We start from the raw sequence: 13598 nt of genomic DNA, 5'->3' as shown, positions 1-13598 counted from the left end.
TCTCCACACTCTCTTCTCTCATCTTCCATCCTTTCAGCACAGAAGCAAGACCACAGTTTCTGAATGTTACTGTTTCTTTGAGATTTACATAGCAAGCAAAAATAAGTCAACTAACAGAAAGACTGGGTAAAAAAACAGGTCTGGTATTTGAGTCTGGATGATGAGCAGTCAAGCAATAGAGGTGATGGTGAGCGAGTGAGTGACTGAGATCAGGACCGACAGGAATACTCTGACAAAGAAACACAATTGTCATCTCGGGCCACGGGGAGAATTTGTAATGTCTTCCACACCTATTATTACAGAATAGATTCCTGATTTTAATGTGTAGTATTTTTCAAATCTCATTTGAATTAACATTAATTTAAGTCCTTTTAATTAATTCTAGATTATTTTAAACAACCATTAAAATCAAACCCATTTCTCAGGTCCACCTTGAGGCTACTTTGAGCAAATACAACACAAAGGCAATGCACTGTCAAATATTGTTAGTGCTTAATATTATGTGAATCCTAAGCAATACAAATATGCTCAGAATACAATAAACCAACCTATTGGAAAATATTTCTCTCCTGCAGAGCCAAGCCCTGATATTTTTTACTCAGTCTTCTGTGGAGTCCTCATTTACAAATCTGAGTAAACGAAATTCCAAACCACCGTCCATAGACTATTCTCAAAAAACCTTCAATGCTTTCCCAGCATGGCTGAAGATTCACATTCAGTTCACAACAGGCTGACCAACTGAAAGCAGGTACAACTTGTTACAACATTTTTTTCACTGTAAAATAACAACTGACAAGTACAAGATAAATGGTAATGACGGTCTGCAGCGGGCACGCAGTGTAGCGCAATTTTGAATGCAGACAGCAATGCAAGAGCTTTTTTTCTGGAATATGCTGTAAAAATAGCAAAGCCTGACATTTAAATTTCCCCTGTGGAGGCAGATTTTGCATACAGTAGTGTAGATTTTTATCAATCCCTTCTTGGAAACAGGGCAAAGCCTTAGGTCTTGGTGATTTAGGAAGGTGTTCTGGTTGTAGGCTGAGTGGGAGAACATATCCTTACGTCTAGAGGGATGACAGCTTAACACATCTGTAAACTAGAAGAAAAGGCAGCAGCTGACTATAGGTCCTAGACTTACAGAGACTGATTAGGTATTGTACTCCAGAGAACCCTATTTCAAGATCACGTTTGTAGGAACTGCGGGCTCTTCATTACACCAACTTCTCTTTCAATGTTCATCTTCCATCTCCAGTCTTCTCTCTTTTGTTACTTCTTTGCCATTACACCAATATAAGCACCTACATATCGTTACCAATGTGATGGTGAAGAGATCTCTTGATATAGTAGGTTTATTCCTCATACATTCCTTTCAACATTTAAGGATATTTGTCTTGCAAATATCAGCTAAATGACAATGGAGTTCTTCAGGGATTTGGAAGTGGGGGCAGGTTTTTCTTTGTGTTAAGGACATACTTTATCTTTTGTTATCAGCTGTCTTTGAAAGCAAAAATAAATAATGCCTTAGTGGGTAAGGTTCATAAATACACAGCATTTATAGCTCACATCCACTTCACATGGAACTGAAGGAGCTCAGTGTCAAATAAAAAGGACTGTCCTGTAATTATTTATGAATACACTGTATGACCTAATGATGAATATGTTTACTGAACGGATACATTGGCTTAATCTAACAGCAAACTGTTGGAAAAGTAAGCACCAAGCCCAGCAATGGCTGGAAGCAGCCCAGCCTACAAAGACTGAAGGGATAAAGCAAGAGACATTCATTGTCATGTTCCACCTCTGACCTCCAGCAGCTAAACAGAAGTTTGCTAAGGGGATTCAGCCTGACAATACAGACCTTGACTAGATTTAAAAGGGCACATTCCCTAAGGGGGAAGAGATAGCCTTGGAATACAGACTGACACTCAGATCTCAGAAGTTAAGGGTGGCTGTTGCCACATCATTAATTTATAGTGATCATAGTTAAAAGATGTGTATAATTACTACTTGCTTTGAAAACTTTCCTGCTTAAGTCAACCACTAAACAAACACTTAAATACAGAATGCTACCCACTTACTATGATGACCACGAGCAAACCCAGTTCATCTCTGGAGTCCTGCAGTCCACCACATGCTACATGCAGCCTGTGCTACGAGACACCTTGCAGCTCTGCTTCAAACTGGGAAGGGCATGTTTCCCAGCCACAATACTCTGATACCTCATACCTCCCCACAACAAATAAAACTGAGGCAACTCAGATCAGGACAGAGCCAAATACATGAACACAGAGTAAATTTCTACCCCTGGGGAAGGCAGAATGTCTGGAGAGGCACAGCATCCACATAGCCCCAGCCTGGTCACAGCAAATACACTGCTTAACATAAAGGATGCACAACAAGGATGCTAGGTGCTCTACAGTGGAGCTAACCCTCAGGAAATCAAGCATTTGCACTGTGAAAGTGCCATCATTGTAATAACTGAACACTTACAGAAAACAAGTCTCTCTAGGATTACCTGCCTCATCTGTTTTTTATACCAATATTCCCAATTTCTACCCACCTAACTTGCTTGAGAAGGGACAGAATAAGGCAAATGGGCTGAGAACCTCTTACATGAGCGCTCATATGTTAACATACAGGTCTCAGATCCTCAGCTGATCACACATTTGTGTATGAACTCCTACAGTGGGAGCCATTCAGCCATTAATAGAAACTGTGTGGATCTCACACTGGGTGCCACACCATTTATCCATCAGCAGAGATGTATCTCCATCTGTAGTGCATAAGAACAGCTTGATGTTATGACAGAGGGAACATTGCTCTAACTCAGGCTCCTTATATTGATGGTCATTTTGCTGCTGCTTCTGTTTCCCTGAAAGTTGCAGCATTAACAATCTTTGGGAGAAACAGGAATGCATTCCAGGTTGTGAGGTAAGGGTAAGGGAATCCCATAGAAATATATATACACCCAGATGAGTAAAATCTAATAATCTAAGGTTATCTGAGGCTGCAAGAAGAGATGTCAATATGGACAAAGCTATATAAGTCAGAAAAATTATATTACCTACTCTTTGCCTTTAGCATATTCATAGGAAAACAGTGGTATCATGAAATACACCTACAGTACCGGAACTTCAACTGCTGGACTAACTGCCTGAGGAGAGCAATAGCACTGAGCCACCAGATGCAGATGCTTGTGTGAAGATCTCCAGCACAGCTTCTCAATAACATGGGCCCATATGTCGTAGGCAGTTACTTCTTCCAGAGTACATGACCTAATCCCCTTAAAAGCCAATGAATCGCTGTGAAAATTTACAGGAATTTGATTTTTTTCAGGATAAAATTCTAGTTTTTCAAGATAAGGTAGGGCTAGGAACAGAAGAGTCTCATGCTGTGAGCACTGCTTATTTTCCCAGAATTTTTGTATTTTTCATGAATCGCATCAGGATCTGGATTTACTTCATTTTACCTTCTTAGCTAGGTAAATTAGTCCCCATGTTGCTTTCTGCAGCATTTGAACAGTAATAGCACGTGTTTACAAGAGTTTGCAAAACATGCATTCAAATCTCTTAGGGATGGTTCAATAAAGATTTGAAAGCTAGTACTGAAGTTTAAATGAAAAGCCAATGGCAGTATGACAAGCCACCTCGAGGCTGGCAGCGTATTCATTAGGTATTCACAATCACTTGCAGACGCAAAGATTCTAGAGGCAGGATCATCAGGTCCTCACCTGAGAGAAACAGACAAAACTTCCTCCAAAGCCTGATTCCAAAGGGAGTTTCAGAGGTGATGTTCAGATTTGGAAGGCTGAGAACTCCAGCTTGGGTCTTCAAAGCTTTGCCTTTTCTGACAGCAACTGGTCTTTAATGCCAGCAGCCAGCTCTCAGAGCTGTAACTGCCCAAGGACAGTCTGAGATGCTAGTGACAAAGAGTGATTGCATCAATTAAAATCAATGCACTGTCATGCAGAAACTGTTTCCCACAGGATTCATGTACAGTGCCCAGCTCCTGCCTAGCCCTTCTTTCTCTCCCATTCTCTTCTTTACCTTGGCTCTGTATTCCTTGTCAACCTTGTCTTGAATTTCCACATACCATATTTGATTGTTTTCCATTCTTTGTCCTTTCCTCTCAGAAAAAATACAAAATCAAATAATCCATTGACAAGTAAGAGGATTGCTTATTTACACAATACAGGATAGGATGCTACCAACTTGTTCATTTGGGTAACTCTTTCCACCTCCCGTCTTGTTTTAGAAAAGAGAAACAAGCAGAGAGAAAAGAGAAACACTGCAGTGCATAGCACCCAACAAACAAAACTTCAGTCATAATGGGATTACTAGGTCTATAATAAACATTGAGTTTAAGCAGTAATACATAATTTGAATTAGTTTACCATTTTAAGGAAGAGAGACCTGAAAATACCTTTGAACCTCCAAGTTCCTGTATGTTGCTGAGTTCCTGTAGACCTCCTTTTCTGTGGCATGAGCTCCAGAAAGCTCAGTACAGGTTCAGACTCTCTAATTATCGTAATAGTAATGAATCCAATAAAATGGAAAAGCTAATTTTGTATTATTGTTATGAAAACTTTCCCTTTAACCTAATGAAGTTGTCCATCATTATGCAATTATTACCTGCACACATACAATGTCAGCAGGGTTCATTAAAGCTTTTTGAAATGAAGTAGCAGCACAAAATGTTTCTAATTTTCACGTGGCTCTTTATATGATTCTTTATCTATTGAAAAGGCAGCAAGCAACTATTAATTTACTATGTTCTGCACATTTTAAGAACATGTAAATACTATGACACATGGTAAAAACTACATGCTAGTATCATAAAACAAGATAATTTCTTGAATGTTTTTGTTTTACTTGCCCTCTGCCACCCAGTATCAGTTTGAAAGCTGTGCTGAGCAGAGAGAAAAATCAATTGAATTCTGTTTTCTTTTATTGATGAAGTGAGATAAACGTCTCCTTATGCTTCCTTTCAGGAGTATGCTTTCAGATGGTACAATGGGCTTGCTTTTCCATGCCAACATCTAGACAGCTAGCTTCGTCAGAAATCAATAAAACAGAAATCCAAGAAGTTACTGTACCAAGGCAAATATGCAATGAAATGCAAATTATTCAGTATATCCATATGTATGAATCTACCTGCAGCACATTTTTATTCTGAATAAGACTCCTTTTCTGAGGTCTGCATCATGATGCACCACACATTGTACACAACCGCACAATGAAAAATCTTCATCTTAGCAATAGCTGAGCTACATAATGCTGGATGCATGGAGCTACTGGAAGTGCAACAAAAACTCTTTCTCCACATGAGTACAGACTGATTCAGGACAAAATGATAAAATGATTCCCATTTAATTCCATTAGCTGTCATGCACATGTTTTGCCTTCACAGCACTTAAATCTGTTGTGGAGAAAGCTGCAATAAATTGCTCTGTCATGATAAAGTGCAACTTGCTGGCTTAGACAAAAAAAAAAAAGGCAGAAGGCCTTTAAACAACCTCATATTGAGCATATCAAGGTAAATTCAGTTCTAGTGAGTGTAGGCATCCTAATTCTACCCATAAAATCTCTCCTTTTCCAGTCCAAACATGTTTTAGACAGCAGCAAAGTAGGCAGTTTCCTAATGCAGCAGATTTTTACAGCAACAAAAACGAAAAAATGAAATTCATGTCCCCAGTGCTTTCTCTGCCAATGACAGCAACAGCAGCTGCTGCTGCAGAGAAGGATGCTGCTGAGATAAAAGAGGTTGGTGGCTACATACGTCAGCAGGGTTGGTCAGTCCGGCCCCTGCAGTTATAACCCTCTGGTCTCACCCTGGTCACCCGTCTAAACTCTACAATTTGCGGAACGGCTCCAACTCTGAAGCAACAGAAGTCTCTCTGAAGCACTGGGAAGTTTTGAAACAGTTCTTTTTCATACTCCAATGTTACTAGGAATGTCAAACAAATACTTCAATCTGTACATTTATGGTCCCTCAGCATCGCCTCCTCCTCCAATCTGCATCTTTTTCCTCCTTCCTCAACTCATTTAATGGACGACTTGAATCTATGTACTCCTCAGCCTTCCTTACTCCAAGTTCTTCTTACATTTTTGTCAACCAGTTTTATTGGAAAGAGTCAAAACTCAAATCCATCAGGGTCAAACCTGATTCCTATTTAAGTGCACCACTCTAGCAATGTGCAAAATGTGAGCATACTATAGCGTACCACATCACAAGGAAGGTCTATATTCATTTATATTATTCATGAGGTACCAGCAGATCAATCAAGTGTTTTGTCCATCATTAAAAAATCAGGAGTTTTTAACCATAAGAACAAAACAAATCCACCAATATATTGCTGTTTCTCCGCAGTCCTATTCCTACATTATTTAATACTTGCTTCTCTCCTTAGCACCTATCTGCAGTGTTAGGAAAGAAAAAAAAATAATTGAGAAACTTAAAACTAAGGGTTTTTTCTAGTACTTCTCATCAGTAGAGGTTTATTATAAAAAAAAACAGATTGAATCTATGTATGTATTTCTTAGAAAAGAAAACCATATTTCACATTAATAAATTTTTCTATGGGTAGCTACGGCAATATTGTATCTCAAGACATTATCAGCTGCTGTTTCACCAGTCTTCTAGTTTTACCTTAGCATTATGCTTGTGTGTCCCTATTTCAGTGAATTTCACAAATGTCTATTATTTCTTATCTGCTGTAGCCTTATGCTGTGCTGAGACAGGAACTCACACGTGTCAAGCAATACTGCCTATTGATTCATAAAACACCATATTTTCTGTCAGACCAGAAAAGGCAAGAAGCAAACTATAAGGTGTAAGGAACAACATGGATTCAAACACTTGCATCCAAGGTAACACCTCCCAAAACTCGGTAAAAGTCATAGCATCCCATGAGCAGTGTTCAGGTCTGTTACTTATACTTGGTATATCATGCTTACTCAGGTAGTCCAACAGGAAACTGAATGCAACATTAATTTTCACATTGCAGTTGCCCAAATCTCCTCTCTTCTTTCTACTTCTCTAAATCTAGGTTTGCAAATCCACACACAGAACCAGCCAAGCATTTTCTGTGGCACTGCTTTAATTCACCTCTGCCAAGATTATCATCATGTTTTAACTTAAACTCACTATTTACTATTGCAGAATACTTGTACCATGATCACTATGGAATAAACCACAAACCCAGTCTGTCAAGCTCCCCTCATTTTTGTGCCATGTGACACAGAAACACACCACCACTGTGGAACCCATGTGATGTTCTCATAGGGTAATCCCAGGTAATACAAGTGCAACATTAAAGAGAGACAGTTGTGGTTATTCAGAAACAAAAAAAGTTGAAAAAGATAAAAAGACCAATGATGCACCAGTGAATGCAGAGCTCTGCAGTGAAGCTAATCCACACTGCATAAATTACGTGGTAGACACATTTGTGGTTTATAAGTCTGTCCTGGCAACCAACTCAAGCACGTAAGAAGCAAACTGTACCTCCTAGAAACATACAGCACAAATCTGTAGATACTCTTGCAATGGCGAGTTTCACACATCAATACAGCTTTCAACAAAGCTGAATTCAACAGTAGAGCTTCCTTAAGAAACCATTTGGCACAAAAAACGTTGGCTTAGTAGTTAAGCCTGTGTATGAGAGTTGGAGGTCATTGATTCTCTCAGCAACAACACTGAGCCATGAAACCTCTCTGAATCTATATTCCTCATAAAGTGGTACACTGTAAACATTAAAAAATTACTTAAAGGTATGACAAATTTCAGAAAGAGCATCTGTTTCCCTGAGAAGGGATCCACCCTCTTCCTCCATCTCTCAGAGAAACAGCTGAATCTACCAAAATCGAATTATCAGTAATATAATAACCTGTTGTACTTCACTTGAATCTGTAACAGCTGGCGAGTATTTAACATCATGTTTTCCCACATAAGTGGCTGAGGGATGAAAGAAGTTTCTCCTTCCTGTCCTTCATGGCTGTAGACAGGGTTTAGAGGCAATATATACAGTCAGAACAGAGCTGGTTCTGTGTTTGTTGTGTGTGCTTATTTCTACTGTCTGAAGAGATCTTCCCTCCTCACCTTCATGCCCTTTGGAATCCTTCCTGCCACCTGCTGCTAGCACTCAGAAACTCTCACTGGGACAGATGGGAGAACATATTCAGCAAAGAAAAAGAGGAGAGCCTTCTGTTTTCCCCATCCTTTTCCCTACTCATTTCAGTTTGTTTCTCCTAGAACTTTCAGGAGATAACTGAGCAACACAGTGTGTTAAACACCAGTCCCAGTTCAAAAGAAAACAAAAAAAAAAACCAGAAAGGAAGAGAATCATTCTGTTTCTCCAAAATGGAAAAAAAATAAGTGAGAAACACAAACAGATCAGCTCATCAAAGTAAAGACAAGTGTGTTATTCAATGCCTGAACTATGGAAATAGATCCTGTCATATATACAGCAAAGTTGAAACAGGTCCAAAAGCATATCATACAGTCCTTTCAGGGAGACAGGCTATGCAGAGAGACACTAGCTTTGCCCACAAAGCAAAAGGCAGTCGCTCTAGCTGAAGCATTAGATGAAGCTGGTCAGGAGCTCTCAAATCAGGGGCCCTGGTGCATGAGTTACCAGTACAGAGCAGAGGCCACCTCATCACGCTTGGACACAACAGTATTGGTTCTGAAAGAAGCTCCAACAGGGACAAGATCCTCCTGGGAGCTCCAGTTCTCCACACAAGTTCTGTCCTGTGACTTGTACACACCACCATAACGTGATCAAAAGACTGGAGAAATTAATGGATCTTATAAACTTCTGTTATCCTTAACAATTTCAAGTATCCAGTCTCCAAAACCTGAATTTACTGAAGCACTGTTCCAAGTGTGGGTTGCCACTAGGCAAGTCTTTCCTACTTGGTTCTAGAAGCACAATGGTCAGAAAGCAAATCAAAACGTGACATCTTTCGATAGCTTGGGTATGCCTGTAGTACATTGTGCAGCTTCAAGTAATTAAATGGATCAGTTGTAATTCAGCAGACTTGGAAAACACTCAAGTGCTACCCCTGTGACCGGATTGTGCCATATTATTTAAGTTACTAAATTCCATCACTGAAGAACATTGTGTAAAGAAAACAGATCGTGTTTTAAAAAAAACAAGGCTAGCATATGATTTATATTATATTTTTTAAAAGCAAATGTGCGTCTGTATTTCAATTACACTAAAGGACAACCAAAAGAAAAAAAAAGGAAAATTTCCCATAATACCACTTCTGTTCTGTCCTGTATTTTCTTCATAAACTAGATGATAAGTATAAGAAAACAAAAGGCTTAAAAACACTAAAACGATGAAAGCTAAAGGCGAATATCTGGGAAAAAAACACAAAAGTCTTAGTTAGGAAAAGACAACGAACATCATATTCTAGAAGCCATTTCATTAAAAAGCTAGAGCTCATCACACAGTGCAGCCAATGATTGTCTATCTCTCAAGAAACTAAGTGATCTACGTTGTACAAATATTTTCTAAGAAGTTCTATAATCTTGAAGATAAATATTGCAAGATAAATAAAATCATATTATAAGCAGCAGAGTGAATTGGAAAACATCTACTTTCTTTTAGATGTTCAGGATCTTCCAAGACATTTCTGAGAACCTTGCTTTGAGTGGAATTCAAATGATACTAACAGAATTTACAAAAAGATGGCAGACCTGTAGAAAATAAAAGCCATTTTAAAGACTATTGCTTTGAAAGTCCTCAGGTTAAGGCCAGAGCAAGGGAGAAGAGACCATGAGCAGTGGAGAGGGAACGTGCTGTTTCTGCGTTAGTGCTGGCTCACACGGAAATGCGCTATGGACCAAGCATATCTCTTTTTGTTCTGGAGATGCTGTCCCCTCTCCAGTGACTTCAGAGGAAACTCTGCAACTAAGGTGGATGTCCAAAATTTAGATGGCCACTAACAGGTATCAAGTCACGTCAACTACTGCCTGCTCTTTTCCTCACACAACTCCACAAAATGCAAGCGATACAAGGGGAACTGTCAGAAAGGAAAAAACAGGGTACGAGCTTTCAGGATCTCCAGGACAAAAATGATAGATGCAAGAAAAGAAGAATGAGAATTGTGGATTCCAGTGGAGGAAAAAGACAAAAGGCTTAAGAGGTTTTGTACTCTTATTTTACAAAAATGAGGCATTTGAAGACTGGATACAGCAACAGCAGCCATGGCAAACTATTTAAGGGGTCTGGAGCAGGAAGGGATCAGCTTGACAGATGTTTGAAGGCAGCTGTGTTGACATGTTGGTCACGTACTGTCGTGAGAGCTGGATCCTGAGGAAGAGAAAGATTGGGAGCGCAGAAACATTTGAATCACGGCCTTATTTTTTAAAAGGTCTGAAATTTCACTTTCCTTTTTGGATAAGATCTGACGAGTGGATACTGGAGAAAAGTGGTGATGACAGTTTTCATCAGTATAATCAGGAGAAAAAAGCAGAAATGTATTCAGTTACAAAAGAAGGAAAACGCATAGAAAAGGCAATTAGTTAGAAAGGAAAGGAGAAGAGCAAGGGAAGACAGAAAACTGAAAATAAGGGGCACAGAATACTGAATTCAAGATTTATCAAGTAACATAGCAATGATGATAAACTTGGTGAAAGATCATAATTTACCATGCTACTAACCCCCAAACTGAGGAAGTTTACTATTTCAGTTCTATTTACCAGACTATAAAAGTTACTGATTACACTATATTCAACAGTGTGAATTAATTTCCTTGCTTAGTATTGCTGTGTAGTTGATACTTCTCATACATTTACTCCCGAGGTAATTCCTTTGCTATGCATATACTCCTTCCCAGCTCAACACAAAAGAGAACCTTATGTAAGTGCTTTTTTACTTAGCACAGGTGATGATGTTTTCATGCCTTGCACAACAAATTTACAAGTAATAAGCAAATTCAGTTAGATAGCACACCACCTACAACATACATGTAAGAGCTGTACAGACACCCTAATGGAATGTTCTATCACAGTTAAATAGTTTAAAATCCCTCCTGTTTTATAAGCTGCTAAACCAAACTGAAAATATGTCTGGATTTGCTGTACGTTTTGACTGTGTTAAACATGCGCTTGCACTCATACATTCTGAGAACCAGACTCTGCAAGGGTAATTTTCTTCATTTCTGCACTATTTTACTTCCAATGTGAGGTTTAAATACTTATGTGCAGTTCACAAACAGCTGCTATAACTTCAAATAAATGAAAAGGGTATGAGAACCTTCCATCATTCCATTAAAAAAACGAACCTAGAGTATCTTACCTCCTTTACAAGTTGATTCAGGTATAGATTATTAGTTAGAACTATAATATATAGCATATATATGTGTTTTCTTTTTTTGTTTTTCTTTTTTGTATTGAGTCTCACCTCATTCTGCTCTATTAATTCTCAGCAGTACCATCTTTCTACACTGTGCATCTCTCAAACCATGCTGGTGGAGGTACAAGGAGCAGCACCCCACTGCTTCAACACTGAGAGAGATGACAGATGTTCGAGGGAATTACTGCATATAAACCTAAACACTACTGACTACAACCAATTAAAATGCTAGAGGAAGCTGAAGAACACACTGAAGCCGTTACAGCATGGTGGTTGCTATTACTGCTTGGATTAGAAATAAAAAAGCAGATAGTCTAGATTCTAGAATTCTATTTTGAATTGAATGCTGCTGCACCCCGCACGCATTTCAGACCATCTTTAATAAAAAATAAAAAGTCAGTTATCCCAGTTCTACTCAGTAGAACTCCCTGGTACGGAAGTTTACAGTTTTTCCTCTTATTTTTCTTACTGTTTAACAGCACAGAACAATTGTAAGAGGTACTAATCTACTAAGTAAGTAATTAATAATTCACTTCTCAAGTTACTACAGCTCTGAATTTCAGCATGACTCAAATAAACCATTTAAAAACAACATTCTGTCTTAAAATGTAGCAGATAAGGATGGGTATTTCAGATACCCCGAAACAACTGGTTCCTACAGATAGAAATGGGATAGCCTCATCCTTCCTCCTCCAATTCAGTCTATGAAATAGAAAGGTAATGGATATGGCTATGGATGAACAGAGTTTAAAAATATCTAGGTTACTGGAAGTTTTCTGGTTTAATTCCCACGGTCAACTTGTGCATATTTATAGACTTTGGGAATTTAGAAGGTGGACCATACGAGACCCCTGGAGAATAAATTCAGAAAATGGAACAATGAGATTCTCACAGATGTTCCTGAATTATATATTTTGATTACTGTTTATGGCATAGGATAACCAACAGTCAGAGGCAGCTCACAATCAACTGTAATGGTATGCAAATTGACTATTTGGGGTTAGTAATTTGAAGGGAAGGAAAAGACGACTCTCAGACAGAGTTTCCTTGAAGAAATGGCTGAAAGGGATATTTGCAGCCAGAAAAAACTGTTTAAAAGCCCCTCACAGTGAAGTCAAAAGACCTTTCCAGCATTTAACCCCAAGAATCCCCTGCCCAAATCACCCGGTCTTTGCTGTACTGTCACTACCAACCAGAGCTGACAGGGTCAAAGGAAAAAATATGTCTTGAAGGTTCTGAAATCAATTCATGTGGTCTACCTATAACAGAATGCCTGAGAAAGTTACCGGCTGCTGCCTTTGTTAAACGAAGATTAACCACAGCACACATGAATAATGGGCTGGATTTATCCTGGAGAACAGAAGCTGAATGACAATTGTTAAGGCACTGCATTATACATACTTTGGCTGCCTTCTGCTCTATTCATTTAACACTTGCAGGGAGTACCGTGAATGAATCTCAGCTCATTTTTCCCTCTTAAAACCACAATTACGCACAGTTTTGTAAACCCACACTGATGCCCAGCAGATCTTACCATGTATGTGCCACCGTAAAGCGACGACGCTGGCGGATGCTTTTATTCACGAGCAACTTTCTGAAAAAGCACGGAGAGTTCCTCGGTGAACTGCGAGGAGAAATTTTTGGAGACGTAGGTCTGTTCCCAGGCAGCTTGGGAAGCTCAAGCTCTAAATGCATTTGTTCTTTGAAAGTCCTTATGTAAATCTCTGACTCTGGAGTCGCAAGTTCCCTAAAAGAATCTTTTGCTGTCATAGCTTAGATGTTATGGGAGCTCTCTCACCACTCAGAAAATGTAACAAAAACACATCATGCAGGCATCGCCGCAGATTAAAAATGCTGATAAATCGGCAGAGCTTACCCCGCTCATTCACAAGTCTGGGCTCCAAGTGGAAAGGCTGCCTGAAGCCACAGCAACATAAATTGAAGGACGATAAGCCAGGCTGGCAGAAAACCCTTTATCAGCCCAGCGCTCCCTCTGAAAATGCGCCAAAGTGTTTCTGTGTCAGCAGCCTCCCTGTGGATGCAGCTCGCCTGCCAGCTACACACCGACGCGCGCTGGAGCCATTCAGCCCCGCACACCAGCTCATGAAAAATTCATAACAGCCAGCTCCCGATCAATCCCTTTCCTATAGCATGTTGGCTTCACATACTGAACAGAAAAACGCTGGATTTTTCACTGTGCACTGATAAAATCAAGGAATTCCCTAGTCTGTCA

The 13598-nt window shown here is 39.4% G+C and overlaps 1 protein-coding gene across 1 annotated transcript in view; it reads right to left on the bottom strand.

The window, feature by feature from the left end:
- The window catches only part of PDE4B (phosphodiesterase 4B), a 171745-nt gene extending 158442 nt beyond the window's left edge, over positions 1 to 13303 (bottom strand). Inside the window, exon 1 of the mRNA XM_069861962.1 lies at positions 12900 to 13303. Within this exon, the coding sequence (XP_069718063.1) occupies positions 12900 to 13135 (236 nt within the window). The 5' untranslated portion in view covers positions 13136 to 13303. The remainder of the gene's footprint in view (positions 1 to 12899) is intronic.
- Positions 13304 to 13598: the final 295 nt, after the last annotated feature.

Source organism: Phaenicophaeus curvirostris, chromosome 8, assembly GCF_032191515.1.
Source record: "Phaenicophaeus curvirostris isolate KB17595 chromosome 8, BPBGC_Pcur_1.0, whole genome shotgun sequence".
NCBI lineage: Eukaryota > Metazoa > Chordata > Aves > Cuculiformes > Cuculidae > Phaenicophaeus > Phaenicophaeus curvirostris.
Note: the sequence above shows the minus strand (reverse complement) of the source record. Positions and strands in the feature narration are given on the sequence as shown.